This window comes from Salvelinus fontinalis, chromosome 31 (genome assembly GCF_029448725.1).
Source record: "Salvelinus fontinalis isolate EN_2023a chromosome 31, ASM2944872v1, whole genome shotgun sequence".
Lineage (NCBI taxonomy): Eukaryota > Metazoa > Chordata > Actinopteri > Salmoniformes > Salmonidae > Salvelinus > Salvelinus fontinalis.
Genome location: NC_074695.1, coordinates 49,237,415 through 49,261,559, shown reverse-complemented (window position 1 = coordinate 49,261,559; position 24,145 = coordinate 49,237,415). Strand labels below are relative to the sequence as shown.

Genomic DNA, 24,145 nt, shown 5'->3' with positions numbered 1-24,145 from the left:
CAGTTCCCCTTGCTGCTCTGTATGCACACACACACACTCAGATACTGTACACACACACACACGCACACGCACACGCACACACATCCAGATCAACTGACGCACAAAGACGAGGGTACCGGTGGAGTGAGCAAGGAAGATAAGGGCACATGCAGTGACAGCTGGAAGGCAAAATACTGTAAAAGGAAATTCAGCAACAGCATCAACATTCACCACAGCAAAATCATCCTCTGGAGAGAAAACCAGCCTTGTTTCATTCCACTCTTAGAATACTTCTCAGTGGGATTGACAGGAGGCCTTGACAGCGATGTGTCATTACTGTTGCCATAGATATTCACTTACACGTGGTCTCAGGAGGCATGCAACAATATTACCCTTTCACCAGGCTGTGACGTCCCTTTATGTAAATTCAGCTGAGGGCCGTGAAAGTATTCAAATTATCCAGTTTCTTTACGCTGCTGATATGGAAGAGCTATTGTTAGTGTTGGCTGATTTGCCTACTGTAGAATTGGATCTCCCTCCCTCCCTCACTTTCTCTGTCTCTCTCTCCTTCTCTCTTCAGCCTAATTCTGCTCACTGAGCATTGAGCCAAAGGTCATAAAATATCCATGCCCTCAATGGTCTGTCTCTACCTCCCGCATCCCTCTCCATCTTTCTACTCCCCCTCTCTCTCTCTCTCTCTTTCTTGCTCCTTCTCACTCACACCCTATTTATCTGCCCTATTTATCTTCCTCTCTCATCTTCTTACTAAGATCTCTCACTGCGCACAATAAAAAAAAAAAAATGGATTCATGCATACACTTGAAAGCAAAACATCATTATCTTGCATTATCTACAAATCAGAAACTACGATCTTTGATTATGTTTACGTCCCAACACTACATACATCATTAACAAATATTGTGCTCTGTACAAATGCCCATACTGTATATATGAATGAGAATGCACAGGAGCACTTGTGCCACCTGCAGGAACAAGTATACATGGCACCATTGAATGCACGGCTGCCTAGGTCTGCTACATAGTCTAATGCATTTTGACAGCTAACTGATGGAGTGAATTGAACAGCCGTTGACCTTTACCACACAATCTATCCATCTCACTCTCTCCCCCTTAATACGCACAACACCCTGTACAGGCCTGCTGTTTTCTATGTACGTTACATGGAAAGGCTTTGGAATGAGAATCGAATAGAGAATAAATGAGCTGTGATGTCAGACCACAGTAGCTATCCTACCTTGATTATTCAGGTTCTTTGTCCTAATCCATTCGCAGAGTTTTTAATTATTTGCTGCCTGAAGCACAGGAGGAGGGAATTGTGTAGGCTAAAACATCTTCTAGGGTTTGCCATAGACCCAGGGGCCCGAAGTGAACCCTTTTCATAACACACATGCACACACACTTTCATGTACGCACACTTTCTTACTTGGTTACACTGTAAAAAGAAAAGGTTCCTGGAGTATCCTTTAGGGGTTCTTCAAATTGAAACTGTGGGGGAAGCCCTGTAAGTTCTTCGAAGATACACCCAAGTCCAATGGGTATAACCTCCGACGTGTTGATGTTACTGTGTAAATGATGAGGACAGGGGGTGCTGTTGTCACTTTTTCTGGAAAACGTGTCCTTTTTAAACGGCTTCCTACTCAATTCTTGCTCGTACAATATGCATATTATTATTATTATTGGATAGAAAACACTCTCTAGTTTCTATAACCGTTGGAATTATGTCTCTGAGTGAAACAGAACTCATTCTACAGCACTTTCGCTGACATGGAGTGTGATTTCAGAAATCTTGGCCCCTGTTTCCAAGTCAGTTGTAAAGTCCCTGTAAATGCTATGAGGATACAAACACTGCCTACCTCTTCCTCTAGATGTCAGTAAGGGGTGACGCTTTGAATGGAGTCGATTGCGCAATCAGGGCCTGTATAAAACACCAATGACCGGAAGTACCTTTCTTTCGTCTCTGCGCCTTACACACGATGGTCATCGGACTTGCCTCCTTCCAACCTGTTGTTTAGCCAGTAATATTTCTCCGGTCATGTTTTTACTTGTTATAGGTGTTAAAAACATCATAAGGTAGTTAATTTGAACCGTTTTATAGCAATTTATATCCGTTTAGGGCGATTTTATGGCATTCCTGTGTGATGCGCTTTGAGGAGCTGGACAGTTTTCGAGTGCATGGTGAACGTTAGTGGCCATTGACGGGACTAGAGGACATTTTTCGACCAAAAGACGATTAGACCGGAGAAAGGATTCATTGCCCAAGATTCTGATGGAAGAACAGCTCATAGTAAGAACTATTTATTATGATAAATCGTGTTTCTGTCGAAAAAACTAAATGTAAACGCTTATGCCGCCATTTTGTTTGGTATAGCTTCGCTTGGCGCAACCTGTATTGAAAAGTAAGGATAATTTAAAAAATGTAATTCAGCGATTGCATTAAGAATTAAATTGTCTATCAATCGCTGTCCACCCTGTATTTTTTTGTCAAGTTTATGAGTATTTATGTATAAGACTAGATCACTGTCTAATATGGCGCACGACATTTTCTGACCAGCTGGGCTACTTTTGTCATTGTCTAACCATGATTTTGGTGGCTAAATATGCACATTTTCGAACAAACTCTATATGTATGTTGTAATATTATGTTACAGGAGTGTCATCTGAAGAATTCTGAGAAGGTTAGTGAAAAAATTTATACATTTTGGTGGTGATAATGCTATCGCTCTTTTTGCTGTGAATCAATGCTGGGGTAATGTTTGCACATGTGCTATGCTAATATAACGATTTATTGTGTTTTCGCTGTAAGACACTTAGAAAATCTGAAATATTGTCTGTATTCACAGGATCTGTGTCTTTCAATTAGTGTACTTTTAAGAAATGTTTTATGATTAGTAATTAAGTAATACACGTTGCTCTCTGTATTTATTCTAGTCGAGTTGTGATGGTGGGTGCAATTGTAAACTATGATTTATACCTGAAATATGCACATTTTTCTAACAAAACCTATCCTATACCATAAATATGTTATTAGACTGTCATCTGATGAGGTTTTTTCTTGGTTAGTGGCTATCAATATCTTTATTTGGCCGAATTGTTGATAGCTAGTGGTGTTGGTGGACAAAGAAAAAATGGTGTCTTTTGCTAAGGTGGTTAGCTAATAGATTTACATATTGTGTCTTCCCTGTAAAACATTTTAAAAATCGGACATGTTGGCTGGATTCACACGATCTGTATCTTTCATTAGCTGTATTCGACTTGTTAATGTGTGAAAGTTAAATATAAAAAAAATATATTTTTTTTTGAATTTCGCGCTCTGCCTTTTCAGTGGAATGTGGGAGGAGTTCCGCTAGCGGAACCCCCGTCCCAGACAGGTTAATGTTCTCCGTATCCATAGCCAGAATGATTTTGCAGTGCGTGGTGATCGAACAGATTTCCTGTTATATTCATCAGAGGTGAAGGGGAAGTGAAGTCTGAATTCAAAAATAGTAATTATACAGATGATCAACACAACATGCACACAACAGTATTCATACATTCGTTTTTGTGGCAAATGTTGGTTTTTGTGGTTCATTCACATACCTTGTCCATAATGTAGAGGCCTATGGGATATATTCATTGAACAGTTAAGGGAGGAGGATGTTAAATGTGATCTGCATAACATACCAATACCAATTTGTATACCTTTGTATGCCTCCTCCTCTGTATACCTGCAGACACAGACACAAAATACAGCTAGCCTTCAACATATTCATTTTAAATGTTTTATTTAACCTTCATTTAACCAGGCAAGTCAGTTAGGAACAAATTCTTACTTACAATGACAACTTACCCCGGTCAAACACGGACGACGCTGGGCAAATTGTGCGCCGCACTATGGAACTCCCAATCACGGCCGGATGTGATACATCCTACATATTCTTAACTCTTTGTTGATGTAATATTCATTAAATGGTCAATTTTCTGTTTTAGAAAGATTTGCACAAATATGAAAAGATAGATGCTATCATCATCAAACAATATACATTTAGATCATACAAGGGACAAACCTTACCTTAAATTGAGGAGATCTGCACATTTTTCAGTTAATTGCGTGCACCTGCACGCTTTCAAATTCAAATTCAAATCCAAATGTTTCATTTGGGCAGTTAGGTTCCTGCAAGAACCCCCACCAACTAAGGAGGTTCCTTCGATGAACCCCACCTCCTATGGGGTTATTGGAAGAACCTTTTGGCGGCAATTTTCAGTGCCAAGAACCCTAAGGTTCTTCTAAGAGCTTTGAGGATCTTAGAAGAACCCTTGTTGAACCCCTTATTTTTTAGAGTGTATGGCGGCACAATGCACACACACACACAGTGGTGTAGGCAACACAATGCAGTTACTGGAATCATCATGACCACAGCATCAAAGACCTGACAGATTCTCTACTTTTTCTTCAAACACAAAGCATAGTAAATGGATGGAGTTGAGTAGTTAGCAACATTTCTACTGGTGTCTGGCTTAAGACAAACAAAGCATATTGTGTGGATGTCCTGAAGGAAAGTTTCCATGTTGTTTTAAATAGGCTACTAGTCAACTTGAACTTCAGACAGAGAGTGCCTTTTCTAGATCATCATCGGATATAACACATTCATATACCACACCGTTACAAAAGGCCTTAAATGAAACAATTTGCCATTTCTGTTCATTAATAGTCAATAAAAAAGGTGTTCACAAAAATGAATATGGATAGCATCTTTTTTTTAAGTTGCTGATTGAAGCATGTCACATGATGGAAGTTTGTCCCCAAAGACCCATCAAAGCCTCATGTACATATACATTAGTCTATAAAACAGTTTTTCCATATCTGTAACTTAGGTTTGCACATCTTTGTTTTTCAAATCAAATCAAAATGTATTTGTTACATACGCCAAATACAACAGGTGTAGACTTTACCGTGAAAGGCTTAATTATGAGCCCTGCAGAGTTAAAAATAAGAAAAATAACTAATAAATAACACATCGGATTAAAATACACAAGAACTTAGCTATATACCAGAATGGTTTGCGATGAGAAGACAGTTCCAATTTCATTGTATTTACTCATACCGAGGAATAAATACACAATGAGTAACGATAACTGGTCTATATACACAGGGTACCAGTACCATATCAATGTGCAGGGGTACAAGGTATTTGAGGTAGATATGTACATAAAGTCAGGGGTAAAGTGCCTAGGCATCAGAATAGATTATAATAATAATAATACAAGTAAAATAAAGAACAGAGTACCAGCAGCATATGATATATATATATGTGTGTGTGTGTGTGTGTGTGTGTGTGTGTGTGTGTGTGTGTGTGTATGGGTTTGTGTCAGTGTAGAGTGTAGAGTGTAGAGTGTAGAGTGAGTGAGTGAGTGAGTGAGTGAGTGAGTGAGTGAGTGAGTGAGTGAGTGAGTGAGTGAGTGAGTGAGTGAGTGAGAGGGTGAGAATAGAGTTAGTGTAAGATAAGGTCAATGCAGATACTCCGGGTAAACATTTGAGTAACTATTTAGCAGTCTTATGGCTTGGGGGTAGAAGCTGTCACAGAGCCTGTTGGTGCCATTTGCCGGACGGTAGCAGAGTGAAGTCTAAGTCTTTAGCAATTTTTCGGGCCTTCCTCTGACACAGCCTGATATAGAAGTCCTGGATGGCAGGAAGCTCAGCCCAAGTGAAATCCGCACCACCCTCTGTAGCTTTGCGGTCAAGGGTAGTGCAGTGGCCATACCATTCAAGATGCTCTCAATGGTGCAGCTGTAGAACCTTTTGAGGATCTGAGGGCCAATGCCAAATCTTTTCAGCGTCCTGTTCTAGCCCAGCATTTGCATACCTGTTTTTAAAAAATTATGAAGCGTTTAACTGGTTAAATCAGGTGCGCTAGTGCTGTGACATTGAGTAGAGATGTTACTACATCTGAAGGGAGATGGGGAAGAAGAGGGATATACACAATATCCTTAGCAGATGGAAAAGCTTTGGATCTGGAACCTCAGCCATTCCCTTTGTAGGTAAGAACTATTCTCTTTGATTTAAAAAGACTGGTATGCCATCTTGACTTGGTTGTTTAAAGGTATTCCAAAGAAACCTGACATATTAATGAATCAAACTTTGAAAACAATCATAATCATAATGACAAATACTGTAAAAAATAAATATCATGCCATTGTCACTGGCACTATCTTAGAATGTAACTACGGAAATGTGAACGTTCAATGTTGAAAAGGGAGGAATTATATAATGTGTTACGTAATGGACAAAGGAGTTTGACCATCGTTACTATTATTCCTTGTTTTACAACTAACTCTATTACAGATACGGAGGGGAGGACACTTCTCGTCTTGCTCCTCTCCGGTCAGTGGCACTGTTTTTTTTGTCTGTCTGTCTGTTCATCCGTCCGTCTGTCAGTCAGTGTCTGTAAATTTGTGAAGCCCAGAATTACTGCAGAGTACACTGACCTGGCCACCACAGACAGCATGGAGGACTCTGTAGGCAGTGGTTATAGAGGATCAGTCTGGATAGGGCTGCAGAAGGAGGATTCTGTCAGGTGGTATTGGTTACATTCAGGGGAATGTCTAGACGGGATCTTGGGTGATGACAACCCACCACCATTGTGCACAAACGCCCTGGACGACTGGAAGATGGTACGCTATAGATTGTAAAAACTGCATAATAGTGCGATTAACATTTTAAGGTATTATCCGATTGAACCGACGTACGCAGAGGTTACCGTGAATGCATTCTCAGCATTCAAATCTTCCACGATACGGATTTCATCTCGGCCATAACATATTTTTGTTTTTATCAACCACTTAAACACTAACCCACATATCCCTTGACAGTAGTCCTTGTATTTACAGTAACTATTGGTTTTATGAAATCTGCCTATTTCTCTAATTTCAGAGATAAATTCCCTATATGTTGCTGTGGACTTAGCATTTATCTGGGAAGATTATCAGAAGTACTGTCGACAGCACTACACAGACCTAGCCAGTGCCCTGAACCAGAATGAAAACCAGAAAATCCAGAAGACTACAACGTGGGGGTATTATAGGTGGATCGGCCTGCACAGAGACTCCTTCAAGTGGTCAGACCAGAGTGCCTACTCATTCAAAAACTGGAAGCAAGGACAACCTCAATACAATGTGCCCCACGAATGTGTGGTGTCTTCTACACACAAATGGGAATATGAAGTTGAGCGATATGAAACGACGTACCCTTTCTTCTGCCATGGTGCCCTTCATGTATGAAAAGATAAGCAGTCAGAGTGAAGCTGATAGCAGACTCGTATGTGACCATGACTGATCCGGCTGTGCTGGAGGCCACCTTGACAGCAGATACAGGTATAAAATGATGGAAAAGGGAGATGTCTCAAGCTGCCAAACTGAGTTGGAAAAGGCAGCCAGGCAGAGAAGACTTCAAGGAGGAGAAGGAGATGGAGAGATGTGAGAAGAAAAGGGGGAAGGAAAAAAATGAAGGGAAAAAGAGAATTATAACTTTGTGAAATATCATCTGATCGACAGTTAATGTTCATCTCCTATATTCTGATGGGATATTTAGTAGCTTGTGTATTGCCACATTTTTTGCCAATAATTTTATTGTGAAATGTGTACCTTAACTAATACAAAAACATTTTCTTCATGCTAATAAAAAAAATGTGTTCAAAGTTTTTATTGGTGGAGATTGTGGAGAAGCAGATAGTGCTCCTCCACTCCTCTGTTCTAGTAAGTGGTAGCCGTTGTACAGGCCGGTTAACACCATGTGGACATTTTGTTTGTTTGCAGTAAATTATGACGTACTGTACATGTAGCCTGCGCAGCTCGACTCTAAATATTTATTACTGTTTAAAATACATTTGTTTTTATCGTCTAACATGACCATTAACTTGCACCACTGTCTTTGACTGAGTTTGGTAGAGCAGGTACAAGCAAGTATCAGGCACTAGGGGTCAAAGTGTGTTCCCGAAAGAATACGCATACTTGCTGGAGCACCTTTACACTACGCAGGCGCTACCTCTGTTCTTGAAGAAGGGGTGGTATCATTTTGGTTCATAAATTATTGCTCCACTCAGCAGCCTGAATGCTCATAATAATGTCTGGAACGGAGCAAATGGAATAGCATCAAACACATGGAAACCATGTGTTTAGTGTATGTGACACCATTCCATATTTTCCGCTCCTAGTCATTACTACAAGCCCATCCCTCCCTATTAAGTTTCCACCAACCTCCTGTGATTCGCGTGCTTTGAACTTGTTGAGAAACAATGATTGGCTAATGGCCAACAAGCTACATAAACCGTCAACTAAAATTAGGATTACAGCTATCATGCTTGTAAACCAATTATTGTGTTCAAAAACCATGTTAATTGAGAGCTTTTTATAAATCATGTTTTGCTGCATTTGAGTGCAGAAAATGCGGTTATCAAGGTCATTTCTTTAGGAGAAGTGGGAGCTCTGGATAATAGGCGAGTTTCCACTAGTAAATACCAGTTGGAGGGCCGTTCAAGTAGATTATTCACAGTCGTATGTAGTAAATGTCCACTTCCCACTTGGTTACGAATGCAGCATTACATACCTGCCCTTGCTGTCTTCCAGATATGTGGCAGGTAATGCTACAATCCTAACCAAGTACCACTGGGAAAAATCCACTTGAACGTCCCTCCACCTGGTAATTACTAGTGGGAAACTCGTCTATCATGCCTGAGGTCCAAATTACCCACATGCTGCCTCTGGCCAAGGCAGCAGCTACTCTTCCTGGGGTCCAGCAAAATTAAGGTAGTTCATACAATTCAAATAACAAAATACATTCACAGATTTCACAACACACTGTGTGCCCTCAGGACCCTACTCCACCACATATCTACAGTACAAAATCCATGTGTACGTGTGTGTATAGTGCGCATGTTTTATAGTGTGTGTGTGTGTGTGTGCATGTGTCTGTGCCTATGCCCGTGTTGCTTCACAATCCCCGCTGTTCCAGGTGTATTTGTAATCTGTTTTTTAAATCTAATATTACTGCTTGCATCAGTTACTTGATGTGGAATAGAGTTCCATGTAGCCATGGCTCTATGTAGTACTGTGCAGCTCCCATAGTCTGGACTTGGGGACTGTGAAGAGACCTCGTGGCATGTCTTGTGGGGTATGCATAGGTGTCTGAGCTGTGTGCCAGCAGTTCAAACAGACAGCTCGGTGCATTCAACATGTCAATGCCTCTCATATATATAAGCAGTGATGAAGTCAGTCTCTCCTCCACTTTGAGCCAGGAGAACATTAGTTCCCCGTGTACATCCAAGAGCCAGCCGTGCTGCACTGTTCTGAGCCAATTGCACTTTTTTTGTGGCACCTGACCGAACAGTAGCCCAGGTGTGACAAAACTAGGGCCTGTAGGACCTGCCTTGTCGATAGCGCTGTCAAGAAGGTAGAGCAGCGCCATGGACTTACTTCTCCCCATCTTTGCTACTGTTGTATCAGTATGTTTTGACCATGACAGTTTACAATCCAGGGTTACTCCAAGCAGTTGTCACCTCAACTTGCTCAGTTTCCACATGATTAGTTCATGGTTGACGCAGCTTGTTGTCCATTAGCCAATTGCCGTTTCTCAATGAGTTCAAAGCATGTGAATGCATCAGACTGGTATTTACGACTTTGCAACTGGTAATTACCACCTTCCCACTTGCTTATGAACTCAGCATTAGGGTTGAGTGCCTGCTGGCCAACTGCATCACAGACGCATGCCAGATCTCGCAATGCCTAGATATGTATTAAACTATCAGCTAACCACATCATTTGGTATATGTTGTGATACCCTGCTTAGACGTTGCATGCATCAACCAATGGTTGTGTGACATATCAGACTGTTAGGTCGAGCGCCAGATTGCTATAACATGTGGTTAGCTGATATGTAAAACACCCATCCAAGCTTAGCAAGATCTGGCATGAGTCAGCAACATCTGAGTAGGAGAACAGGACTTAGCCATCGGATGCCCGACTGAACAGTCGATGACGTGGCACGCAACCAGTGATGTAAAGTACTTAAGTCGTTTTTTGGGGTATCTGTACTTTACGATTGATATTTTGACAACTTTTACTGCCACATTCCTAAAGAAAATAATGTACTTTTTACTCCATACATTTTCCCTGACACCCAAAAGTACTTGTTACACTTTGAATTCTTATCAATAGAACATCCATACTGCCTCTGATCTGAAACATACTGCCAATCATTGGTTCTATTTTCCACAGAGCAGCAAGCAATGGAAATGACAGAGACAGATAAAAGATTGTCTTTAATGTTTGGCATCGTGAATCATAACATCATAACACAGCAGTTATGAGAGTAGGAAAACCACCTTTTACAACCAAACACTGTTTGATCATGCTAACACCATCTGTACAAGAAAGCACATTGAAAAGTGTATAAAGTATTTATATTTGAAGACTTGAAGTCAAGAACAGCGCAGACAACCACAGTCTAATGGATTTGTCTCCTTTAAAACATCGATTATAGATATTCATCAATTACGTCGATTTCTGGAGTAGATGTATTTACACAAAACGATACAATTATTTTAGGGGGGGGGGGCTGCAATAATTTTCAAAAATATTTCACAATACCGCCGTATGTACAGTAACAGAATTTACATTGAAAAATTCTATTGTACCCATGTTTGATCGGAGTATCGCTCCTCTTCTCACAAACATCAGCTTCCCCATACATCTGACTTTCATCTTATATCTGATCCATAGTTATGTACTTCCATACCAACTCCACAGTCTGCAAAACATACCCTACATCCTTCCATGATACATCGGTGAAATATGTCCTCACTACAGATGTACCTGCATACAAAAATAGATGTCTGATCAGTGGACAACCTAATGTGCAAGAACACAACGCAAAGCATTCACCTGCAAAAAACTACTAGGGGAAACAAAGAACTGTATTTTGTTTAACAGTAACCTCCACCTTCCAACCCACTGGTTGGTTATCACATTACATCTCAGCAAACACTATCTGGTGTACTTCCATTGCCCAAGGAGATCAACCTCATGGTCCTGTCTGAGCTCCTCATACTCATCCCCTGTGCACACAAACATCTCTCTATTGCAGATCGGAGGGAAGAGAAACTGCAGGCGAAACTATACTGTAGTGCTACAAACCCAAACAGCAATCTTCAACCGAGGCAGGACAAAACAGATGTCACACATAGATGTCATGAGGTTTGTTCGGAAAGCGTGGAGAACGTGACGACAAACGAGAGCCGTCGTTTCATGAGCTTCACAGGAACAGTCAAGTGAGGTGTCAGAATGAGAGACTGATACTGAATTTCAGTGCACTTAAGGCAGGTAGTTGTTTAGAACTCTGTTTGAGGGAGTTTGGATTTGCCATTCGGTGGGCAGAGGGGGGTGAAGGTGAGTAGAACAGGTAACAGACAGGAGCAATGTCATTGCCATTTGTCCTTTTACACACAGTCCATATGCATTACTTGTTAATTGACATCGTCTTGAAACATATAGTGGCAGAGATAGGGTGTGATAATTGTTTTTATGAGTATAGTTAGTCCAATAGGTGGTTGAGGTACTGTTGAGCCATTATTCTTCGCTACTTCTCATCTTACTCCTAGTTGAGTGTTAAGGATTTTCTCCATCACTATCTCCTTTCAAGGAACAATCCAGTCTTATTGAGTCCAACTGACATTGGGAACTCACTGTTGTTCCAGAGCGCTCTGTGGCACCTGACAATTCCACCCCTTCCTTTGTAGCCCTCCCAAGGATTTATCAGCTCTTTCAGTCTGGGTAACATTCACGCTCCCCTCGTGAGATATTTCGGTCTGTTACACAAAAGACAAGAAGACTGTAATAAAGACAACTTCACTTGAACAGAAAAGAAGAGCTGCCACTTGTGTAATACAAACAGCACATCTTGTCTGAATACATTCACATTGTTTTCCATACGTACTGTATGGAGGGATAATCCTAAACTGAGGTTTATATGTCCCTAGAGGCTTTGGTCAAGAAGAGTGACCCAGGTCCAAATAACAGACCTGCTTTCCATGAGAAGCAGGTCGCAGAATAGAACAGAAGATTGGAAAACGTCATATGGCGAAGCACTATACAGCGTTTTGTAAAACAGAAGATGGGAAATTCTATTTGAAAACCCCATGCATACTGTAGCAAGTGTGTCAAAATAATAGGATAGATATATGGAGCGTTAAAAGCAGAAACGTCATCATGACTTTACTAAGAGTAGTATAGCTTTCTGTAGTTGCCTTTCGCTGTGGAAAAGGGAGGGCGATTCTATTTGGGGCTCGTATGGGTTGATCATGTTGATGAGGATCGTCCTGTTTCACAAAACGGCTGTATGCTGTTCTCAAATGAAAATAAACTAAACATGCTCACAGACCAGTTGTACAACAGTGTACAGTCAATATCAATTTAAACAAAGTCATTATTACCGGTCACATTGTCCAACAGATAATATTCCCTTATTAATTCCTATGATGCTGATTCATCCGTTCAGAATCAGACAATACACTGAGGAGAGTGAGGGTGCAACTCAATAGTCTAAAGTGGCTTCCTCTCCCCTTCATCTGCTCTGATATAAAAACATGGGATAGATGAACGCAATATTGTTAATGCCTACAGTGTATCCGCGTGATTCACCAGCCCACGTTCTTTCACATCAATACAGATGAAGGCAAGGAGACAACAGGAAGGGAGCCACTTTAGACTAGTACGATGCACCGAGGTGAGTAAAATCTCCAAGAGGCCCAGCCCTGTCGTCTCCTCACGGTGTCTCCTCGTGTTCCTCGCTGATGCACTGCTCCCAGGCAGCCTTGGCTAGCTCCTCTCTATGGCTGTGGGGGGAGTGGAAGATCCTCCGAGGAAGGGGGATGGGCTGGGGCACCAGGGAGCTCAGGTCCTCCTCGGGGATGCACCCTTCCCTCAGGTAGGGCTTGGGGGGCACAGCTGGGGGCTGAGGGCGCCGGTAAGGAATGTGGTGTGGGCCGTGGAGGGGTATCTGGTGGTGGGTGGGCCCGTGGGGATGAGGGTGGCCGTCGAGGCCGGCTGGTTGGTGGTGAGAGTGGGGGTGGAAGTGAGTTTGGGAGTGGGGGAGGTGTGAGACAGGGTTACGGTAGTGAAAGGGTCGGACATGGTCGAGGGACTCTGGTTCTGGCCCACTGTAGTGGATGTGCAGATAGGGAGAGGCCAGGTACTCATCAGGGGTCCACAGGTGGCTGGGTAAGGGCTCCATGGCGTCATTCCGCACAGTTTGGGCATCGGGGTACTGGGCCCCAAAGTTACTCTCACTCAGAGAGGAGACCCCGCTGCTGGCGCTGCCCGAGAGGGTGGAATTACTGCCCCCCAGGGCTGACTGAGGACTAGTGGGGGAGCCGGGTATGGGGTGGAGAGGAGACTGGATGGATGGAGAGAGAGAAAGAGGAAGATAAGAAATGGGTTGGCATCTGTTTGACCAAGTAAAGAAGATGTACCGGTACAGGATGTTGAACTGTCTTTTACCTTTCTGAGAGAGCGAACAGGCAGTGCCGGGGGCGGGTCACTGTTCTGGTGGTGGAATGCATCAAAGTGCATCAGGAAGTGACCTAAAGAGGAGGGGAAAACTATCATATCAGAATAAACTTCCAAAACATGACAGCCAAGGGACTCTTACCCATAGATAAGGTGTATATAATTGGTGTTACCTGGTGGGAAGGACCTGGGTGGGACAGGGGGCATGATGACACCCCCTGTAGGTCCCTGGATGTAGGGCACTGTCTCCCTGCCCTCGCCATCTAGACTCCAGCTGCTCGGGGCACTAGGGAACACTGGGGGAACACCAGCAAACCACAGGCTCACTACTGTAAGCTCTGTCCTACTTAGCTCATTTCTCATGAACACTAAGAGAACACCAGCATTTACCAATTTTAAGACAGGCATACAGTATACTCACCTTTCTCTGGCAAGTTCACGGGAGGGTCAACGCACGGCTTACAGGGGTTCACTTGCTGGAGCAAGGCACGTTGCAGATGGTTGCTCTGCAAACAGAGAGACAACAGAGTCTAAAGATAACTGCAAAGGACAAGAACAAACGGTGTGTTCTGGGGGCTCAGTACCAGTCTATTCCTGCTTTGGCCAGCCTATTCTTACGCTCAGTGAACTAGCTGCCGTCGTCTCCTTAATTAACTAATGCAGCAATGTCATCAGTTCCCTTCAGTGCTATTTTAACATAGTTTGGTCTGTAACGTCAGCACCTGTCCGTTCTCAGTCATGGTGTAGTACGTGGTGTTGTTGACTCTCTGGTGAGGCGGCAGGAGCATCATCACCTCCCGGTTGTGTTTGGCTTTATCCGGGAGGGACGGAGAGCCTGGGGGAGGAAAGGGGGGAGAGGACAGGTCAGATTTGAGATTTCTGTCTTTTTTTCTTTTTTTCCTTTTGGGGGGTGGATCAGCTTAATATTGCGGAAAGAATGTTGCTTCCAATGTAATTGTCTGCATCATTTCCAATCCCCCATATTTTTTGGGGTAAATATATATATCCATTCACGTATGCATACATATACACATATATACATACACATACCTACATAGACATACATACTTTTTTTAAGAGTATACCTTTATTATTATTCCCCGCAAACCCTACCACCGATCCCCCAATTGGAGTAAACTGATAAACATTTCTGTTTTACCTTCAATTTATACATCTTATACACATTTTACAGACACAGTCTACTTTCTAATAGTTCTCTCTTATTTGTTTAGTCCTTCCTCTATTTCTGTTGTCCATCCAGTTTGATTTCCACTTGTAACTGTGCTATTTCACAATAGCTCCGCACCTATACACATTTCACAGATCCCGTATGCCCTACATTGTTTATCTTGTTATTAGTCCCACCCTTCAGCTCCACTCAACCTTTCCCATCTATCTTCCAATATCATCCATTTCGGATTTTTATTTGCTATATATTTTTCAACTGTGCTGTGATGCTTCACAAAAGATTTGAATCTTCCTATTCTCATAGCTTCCACGGATTGTAAATTAAAAATAAACATTTTTGCTAAAATAATTATTATATTATTGATTGATTGACTATGGCTTTTCAAATCCCCCAGTATTGCTATCTGTAGCGTTAGTTCTACGCAAATGTTGCAATTCTTCAACCATTCCTGGACCTGTGACCAAAAACGAGCTACATGCGAACAATACCAAAATAAATGGTCTAATGACTCTGCCTCCTCACAGCAGAATCTGCAGAGCTGGGTAGATTGTATCCCCCATATATATATAACATTCTATTAGTTTCAAGAATTTTGTACAATAATTTAAATTGAAAAATTCGAAGTTTTGAATCCGGCGTTGTTTTGCGTATCAATTCATAAACCATGTGCCATGGAATGGGTACATCGAAAATCTCTTCCCAACTATTTTGCAATTTATATGGCACAGCTGTAAGTTTTTTGGTCCTTAAATGAAATTGGTATATGTTTTTATTTATCACACTTTTCTTTAACCATTTATGTTCTTTAATATAAGGCCGACATACAAGTTCCTTACTTTTATCCCCTTCCACCTGCCTCTTCCATTTTTGTGGTAATGCTGCAATTAATTGGTTGTAATTTTGGGTAGAGCAGACATTTCCATATGTCTGTGTTAGCTGCATGTGTGACATTACTCCACCAGTCCTATTTATGATATCATTCACAAAAATTATACCTTTTTTAAAAATTTCTTCGATAAATACATTTTTTTTTATCAATTACTATATTTGAATTTTACCACAAGATTTGTTGTACTATTTGTTCCGTCCTTACAGGTGGATTAAACTAAAATTGCAACCAACTTTCTAAGGCTTGTTTAAAAAATAAAGATATTTTGGAGATTATTTCCTTTTCAAGCAACCGAAAGTGAGCAGGTGTAATCTGAATAAAGGGAAAAAGGCCCTTCTTGAACATAGGATGAGACATTCGTACCAATCTACTAGAGAACCAGTTTGGATTTAAGTATAACTTTTGTATGACTGATGCCTTTAGTGAGAGGTCTAATGCTTTAATATTTAATAATTTCTGCCCTCCGAATTCATATTCGTTATATAAATAGGCCCTTTTAATTTTATCTGGCTTGCCGTTCCAAATAAAATTGAATATTTTTTGTTCATATAATTTAAAAAGCAGGTCACTAGGTGTAGGCAAAACCATAAGCAAATAGGTAAACTGTGATATGATTAAAGAGTTAAATCAGGGTGATTTTCCCACAAATAGACAGGTATTTTCCTTTCCATGGTAGCAAGATCTTATCTATTTTTGCTAACTTTCTATAAAAATTTATTGGAGTGAGATCATTTCTTTCTTTTGGGATTTGTATACCGAGTATGTCCACATCTCCGTCAGACCATTTAATTGGTAAACTACATGGCAATGTAAAATGTGTGTTTTTTAGTGATCCAATACGTAATATGGTACATTTATCATAATTTGGTTTTAATCCAGAGAGGATAGCAAATGTATCTAGATCCTCTAAGAGGCTGTGGAGAGATTCTAGTTGTGGTTTTAAAAGAAAACATGAATCATCAGCGTACAATGACACCTTAGTTTTTAGGCCCTGGATTTCTAATCCCTTAATATTAATGTTTGATCTAATTTTAACAGCTAACATTTCGATGGCAATAATAAATAGATATGCCGATAGTGGGCAACCTTTTTTTACTCCTCTAGATAGTTTAAAACTTTCTGAGATGTAGCCATTATTTACTATTTTACACCTAGGGTTACTATACATAATTTTTACCCATTTTATAAGAGATTCCCCAAAATTGAAATATTCTAGGCATTTATATATAAACTCCAGTCGTACTTTATCAAAAGCCTTTTCAAAATCAGCTATGAAAACCAGGCCTGGTGTCCCCGATATTTCATAGTGTTCTATTGTTTCCAGTACTTGCCTTATATTATCTCCAATGTATCGTCCATGTAAAAAACCTGTCTGATTAGGATGAATAATATCTGACAAAACTTTTTTTATTCTATGCGCCAAGCATTTTGCTAGGATTTTTGCATCACAACACTGAAGTGTAAGAGGTCTCCAATTTTTTAAATGGACTGGATCTTTATATATACCACTTGGGTCCTGTTTCAGTAATAATGATATCACACCTTCTTGTTGCGTGTCTGATAATCTATCATTTATATAGGAGTGGTTAACTTCTTGCAACTATAGGGGGTGCTGTTTCGCATTAGCATAATTTGCTCTACACATTAAACGGCTTCCTACTCAATTCTTGCTCGTACAATATGCATATTATTATAATTATTGGATAGAAAACACTCTCTAGTTTCTATAGCCGTTGGAATTTTGTCTCTGAGTGAAACAGAACTCAATCTACAGCACTTTTCATGATAGGGAGTCAGATTTCAAACATTTTGGCCACTGATCTGGAGTCAGTTTAAAGGTCACTGTAAATGCTATGGAGAAACAGACACTGCCTACGTCTTTCCCTGGGTGTCAGTGCGTGATGATGCTTTGAATGGAGTCGATTGCGCAATCAGGAGCTGAATAAAACACTAAATACCGGAAGTAACTTCCTTTGGCTGCCTGCGCGTGGCGCGCTAAGGACATCCGACTTGCCTCCTTCCAAGCGTTAGTTTAGCCGGTAATATTTCTCCGGTCATATTTTTACTCGTTATAGGTGTTAACAGCATCATAAGGTAGTTAATTTGAACCGTTTTATAGCAATTTATATCCGTTTAGTGCGATTTTGAGGCATTTCTATGTGATGCTCTTTGAAGAGCCGGGCACGTTTCGGGGTCCCGGTCGAACGTTAGTGGGCATTTCGACAGACAAGAGGACATATTTCGACCAAAAGAAGATTAGACCCAAGAAAGGATTCATTGCCCAAGATTCTGATGGAAGATCGCCTCATAGTAAGAAATATTTAAGATGATAAATCGTTGTTCTGTAGAAAAATGTTATACGCACATTCCGCCATTTTGTTAGGTATAGCTTTGCTTGGCGCAACCTGTATTGAAAAGTAAGGATAATTTAAAAAATGTAATTCCGCGATTGTTTTAAGAATTAAATTGTCTATCAATCGCTGTCCACCCTATATTATTTAGTCAAGTTTATGAGTATTTATGTATAAGACTAGATCACTGTCTAATATGGTGCACGACATTTTCTGACCAGCTGGGCTACTTTTGTCATTGTCTAACCATGATTTTGGTGGCTAAATATGCACATTTTCGAACAAACTCTATATGTATGTTGTAATATGATGTTACAGGAGTGTCATCTGAAGAATTCTGAGAAGGTTAGTGAAAAAATTAATATATTTTGGCGATGATAACGATATCGCTCTCTTTGGCTTGAATTAGTGCTCGGGTAACGTTTGCATATGTGGTATGCTAATATAACGATTTATTGTGTTTTCGCCGTAAAACACTTAGAAAATCTGAAATGTTGTCTGAATTCACAAGATCTGTGTCTTTCCATTGCTATGTGCTGTGTATTTTTAAGAAATGTTTTATGATGAGTAAATTGGTAATACAAGTTGCTCTCTGTAGTAATTCTAGTCGCTTTGGTGAGATTTGTGATGGTGGCTGCAATGGCAAACTATGATTTATACCTGAAATATGCACATTTTTCTAACAAAACCTATCCTATACCATAAATATGTTATCAGACTGTCATCTGATGAGGTTTTTTCTTGGTTAGTGGCTATCAATATCTTAGTTTAGCCAAATTGGTGATAGCTACTGGTGTTGAGAAAAAATGGTGGACAAAGAAAAATGGTGTCTTTTGCTAACGTGTTTAGCTAATAGATTTACATATTGTGTCTTCCCTGTAAAACATTTAAAAAATCTGAAATGGTGGCTTTATTCACAAGATCTGTATCTTTCATTAGGTGTCTTGGACTTGTGATTGAATGATATTTAGATGCTACTATTTAATTGTGACGCTATGCTAGCGATGCTAATCAGTGTGGGGGGGGGGGGGGGGTGGTGCTTCCGGACCCGGGGAAGAGGCTCATGAAAGGTTAAAACAAGCTAATAATGGTCCTTTGAGTATATCAAAAAAATGTTTGTATACTTCCACTGGTATGCCATCCAGTCCTGGAGTTTTCCCATCCTTAAAGGCCCCAATTGCATCAAGTAGTTCCTCCTCTGTAATTAGGCCTTCACATGAGTCTTTCTGTACAGATGTTAATTTTACATTATTATTAGGGAAAAAATCCATACAATTAGTTTCAGTTAGTGGAGATGGAGGAGCCTGAAACGAAAACATATTCTTAAAGTACTTTACTTCCTCTTTCAAAATATCATTTGGTGAATCATGCGTGACTCCATCATTTGTAACAAGTATTAATACGTTTTTTTTGGTAGCATTTCTATATTGAAAAAGAATTTGGTGCATTTTTCCCCATATTCCATCCAGTTCGCTTTATTTTTATAATATATTACACTGGATCTTTCTTGAATAAGTTCCTCCATTTCTTTTTGTTTTTCCTCTAACTTATTCTGTGCCTCTATGGTACCGTTTTTATTGTTATCTAACTGTACTGTTAGTCCTTCAATTTCCTTTGTTTATATGGACTCTTTTGATCGAAATTGCTTTTGTTTTATAGATGAGTACTGAATTGCATGGCCTCTAAAGGCACACTTAAAAGTGTCCCATACAATATGGGGATCTGCTGTACTTATGTTATGTCTAAAAAAAGTCAGTTATAAATTCTTCTGTCCTAGTTCTAAACAATTTATCATCTAGTAGGCTTTGATTAAATTTCCAATATCCTCTCCCACGTGGAAATTCTGTAAGAGTAATATATATGCCAATTATGTGATGGTCCGACCGCATTCTGTCCCCTATCAAACACTTTTTAACTTTTGGTGCCAGAGACAATGATATAAGAAAGTAGTCAAGGCAACTAGCTTGATTAAGCCTCCGCCATGTATATCTCACTAGGTCAGGGTATTTAAGTCTCCATATATCCACTAATTCCAATATATCCATGACATTCCTGATTTCCTTAAGTGCCTGAGGGTGATAGTTTGTAGTGTGATTTCCTTTCCGGTCCATAGAGGTATTTAAGACCGTATTAAAATCTCCCACTATAATAATCGAGTCTAGTGTTGCTTGTAGAGTTGATACATTCTTATATATATTGTCAAAGAAGCTTGGATCATCATTATTCGGACCGTATAGGTTAATAAGCCATATGTTTATTGTCCAATAACATATTTAAAATAATCCATCTACCTTGAGGATCTGTTTGGACAAGTTGCACATTTGGATCAAAGTTATTATTAATTAAAACCATCACCCCTTTTGAATTTCTTTGCCCATGGGTGTCACGTTCCTGACCTATTTCTGTTAGTTTGTTGTATGTGTTAGTTGATCAGGACGTGAGTTTGGGTGGGCATTCTATGTTTTCTGTTTCTATGTTGGTTTAAGGGTTGCCTGGTATGGCTCTTAATTAGAGGCAGGTGTTTGGCGTTTTCCTCTAATTGAGAGTCATATTTAGGTAGGTTGTCTCACAGTGTTCGTTGTGGGTGGTTGTCTCCTGTGTCAGTGTTTGTCGCACCATACGGGACTGTTCGGTTTGTTTTTGTACATCGTCATTTTGTGTAGTCTATTTTCCCTGTTCGTGCGTTCTTCGTGTTTAATGTAAGTTCGTCGTCCAGGTCTGTCTACTCCGTTTGTTGTTTTGTTAGTTTATAGTGAAGTTCGTGTTTTCATGTTTTCTTTAAATAAATTATGTATTCACAATCTGCTGCGCCTTGGTTCAATCACTACTCCTCCTCTTCGGTTGTAGAGGAGGAGGAGAACCGTTACAATGGGAGAAATATATTTCGCCCCCCCCCCAGTTCTTTTTCCACAAAACTTAATCTAAAACTGTCGAATGGGTTTCCTGTAAACAGTAGATATTATAATCCTTCTCTTTTAGCCAGGTAAATACTGATCGTCTTTTCTTATTATATGCTAAGCCATTACAATTGTAACTGGCTATACATATTTCACCACTTACCATAATGAGACACACCTTTCAATTATTTTTATCAAAATATATGTTTGTAAACGTCCTATTAAAAAGTAACATAATGATTGAGTGTCTATATAGTTGTACAATGACATTTGCATCTCCACTAAGCAAACCTCCAATTGGTCCCCACTATTCCACCCGCCAAAAGCCCCCATCTCGAGTTGGGTTGTCATCCCAATGCCCGGCAGACCACTCCCGACCCCCCGCATCGCACAGCCCCGGACCGACTGGGATCCATCCTTCGAAAAGTGCACACAGCGCCATCCACTGAACCGAAGCAGATCCATTGCCAAATGCATTTCCATCGCCCTCACCTCGATTTTTATTACATATTGCTGTGAATCATCCTCTATAGTCCCTAACATCGTTTACTTCTTCCTTCGCAACAGTTGTGGGATACACACATACACCCACACACATTCAGCCCTTACCCCCACACAACCATAAGCTCACCCTCTCAACAATTGCACCATCCCAGAGCCCAACTCAAGATGGGTCATGATTTACAAATGTACTTGCAGTTGCAGCTGCATGAGAAGGCCTGCAAGACCGCGCAAAAAATGAGCATAAATGTAGAGATTTATTTACCATTGTCACATCCTAGATGATGGAGGTCAAATGTACACCTTCTTCCTGAAACACCCACAATACGGTCATCCATTTTGACCATGTTCCCAAGCATCTCCATGCAGTCCGACTTGATTTCGTTCCACCAGGGCCACAATAATATACCCCCTCTCTGAATGTCCGAGTGTGACCCCCTCCCCATGGGTTACTGCAGCTAGTGTTGCCAGCACTGCCACTGCCTGGGTGGGGGCACCCCACCGGAATCCCCACCGGCTAGGTACAAGGTCGTCAAGGTTCTCATTAGCAGCTTTGAGAATTACCTTGTTTGTTATGCTCTCCCTTTAGGGGGCTTTGGCTTTGCAGGACCAACCCTGCCAAGCAGGCTCAGAATCTTGAGGGGGCAGTGCTGCTCTTGGTCCCTGACCTCATTTTGGCTGCATACAGACCGCTTACAGCATGCACATAAAACAGTTAGGGACTTCTCCTAGGTATCTGGGCCATTCATGTGGGTGTCTAGGGTATAGGGCCATGGACCGTACCATTAAAATAGGATAATAAATAATTAGATATAATTTATTTTAAAAATGTAGTTCCCCATGATAGGACAATAAATAAATAAGACGTATAATTCATTATAAAAGTATATCCATCATCTGAACAACATTGAAAGCCCTCTCATACCCGGCCCACAGCAATACACTGGCTCTGGGATATGCAACTATTTCATTACTCACTCACTCAACTTTCCAAACATAACAAATAAAAATAAACACACACCACACCATCCACACATACTGTGCCTTCTGTTTACTTAATTTTTTATCTTCACCATGTTGAAATAGTGCTTGTGTTCAATTAGTTATATGTGAAGATTTATAGAAAAGCTATATTTTGTATTGTATTGTTACAATCAATAACCGGGCTTGAATTGTGTTTATTTTCCTCATCTATGAGAACTTTGTAATTTTTAAAATAACCATGGAGTAGTCTTTGTGTCTCTGAACAACTGGTTATCAATATATAGTTTATCAACGACGAGAGCTACTCGTTTTGCTTTTAATCTATTTTCTTTGAAAATTGGATACAGAACTTTGCGCCGTTCTGCAATTTCTTTCGGAAACTGATCATTCATGCCAATTTTGGTCCCAGCAAGTCTTTTACCCAGGCTTTTAACCATTATTTTATCTTTAAATGAAGCAAATTTGGCAACGATTGGGCGTTCGTACCTCTGCCCTCTCTGTCCGAGGCGGTGTACACGTTCAAGTTGGATCTTATCGATAACTTCGCGTGGAATCTGCAGCGCTGCAAAAAGGAACTCTCTAACTACAGATTCAGGAACCTCTCCTTCTTTCTCTTGGATACCTGCAAGTACCAAATTCTCTCTCATGGATCTAGTTTGTATGTCCAGTAAGCATTCCTTCAGAACGGTGTTCTCCTTTTTAATTTCATTCATTTCGGTTTCAATCTTATTGACTGTCCCTTTTAGCGCGTGTGTTTCCTTCTCCAATGCCGCAGCTTTTTCATCACTCATCTCTAGGCTTGCCTTCAACTCTTTTATATCTTTACTAACTAATTCAAGTATACCCAGTTTGTCATTTATTGATTTTAACAGATCGGTTTCGACCTTTACCATTGCCGGTGGTGAGAATATTAGATCATCAGTGTCGGTTGAGGAGTCACGTTTTCGTTTTTGAATCGGTTCCCTTGTCTTACTCTCCGTCATGTTTGGGTGTTGCTTGTTTTCGTAATATTTGTCGATAAATGTCTCTAGTCTTAGGATTTGTTTTGTGTTATTATCCAGATTGAAGGTTATCACCCACCAGATTATTTAGTGCTAATATTTTAGTCTAATTTAGCAGATATTTCGAATATTATGTTTTATCTTGAGGTGCTCTACATAACTTTGTTCAGTCCGCCATTACCTTTCTTTTGAGATTTCTGTCTTTATGAGAGGCATGTGTGGTTCCCACCGTGAAGCATGGAGGGGTTGTTGTGATGGTGCTTTGCTGGTGGCACTGTGATTTATTTAGAATTCAGGGCACACTTAACCAGTATGGCTACAATGGTATTCTGCAGCGATACACCATCCAATCAGGTTTGCGCTTAGTGGGACTATCATTCGTTTTTCAACAGGCAAAGGGTGGCTACTTTGAAGAACCTAAAATCAAAAATATATTTTGATTTGTTTAACACTTTTTTGGTTACTACATGATTCCATGTTTGCTGTAATGTTAGCTGTAATGTCTTCACTTTTATTCTACAATGTAGAAAATAGTAAAAATAAAGAAAAACCCTTGAATGAGTAGGTGTGTCCAAACTTTTGACTGGTACTGTACATTGTTAAGAATGTTAAATGTACAACTGGCCAAGAACATGATAATGATGAGTTGGAGGTATTTACTGCCTGGTGCAGGTGACACTCACCTCTGGCACTAGATGGGGCAGAGTTAATAACCTGGGAGGAGGTGGACCGAATGGAGCTCAGACTGGAGGAGGAGGGGCTTGGCTGTAAAATAATATATCAGTTTATTCACATATCTT

At 40.4% G+C, this 24,145-nt stretch overlaps 1 protein-coding gene across 5 annotated transcripts in view; it reads right to left on the bottom strand.

The window, feature by feature from the left end:
• Window positions 1-10,270: 10,270 nt before the first annotated feature.
• The window catches only part of LOC129830456 (dedicator of cytokinesis protein 3-like), an 82,275-nt gene continuing 68,400 nt past the window's right edge, over window positions 10,271-24,145 (bottom strand). For all 5 annotated transcript variants that reach the window (XM_055893033.1, XM_055893032.1, XM_055893034.1 and 2 more), the window contains exons 49-54: window positions 24,029-24,110; window positions 14,256-14,368; window positions 13,955-14,039; window positions 13,707-13,829; window positions 13,525-13,607; window positions 10,271-13,420 (exon numbers count right to left, since the gene is read on the bottom strand). In XM_055893033.1, the coding sequence (XP_055749008.1) occupies window positions 12,791-13,420; window positions 13,525-13,607; window positions 13,707-13,829; window positions 13,955-14,039; window positions 14,256-14,368; window positions 24,029-24,110 (1,116 nt within the window). In that variant the 3' untranslated portion in view covers window positions 10,271-12,790. The remainder of the gene's footprint in view (window positions 13,421-13,524; window positions 13,608-13,706; window positions 13,830-13,954; window positions 14,040-14,255; window positions 14,369-24,028; window positions 24,111-24,145) is intronic.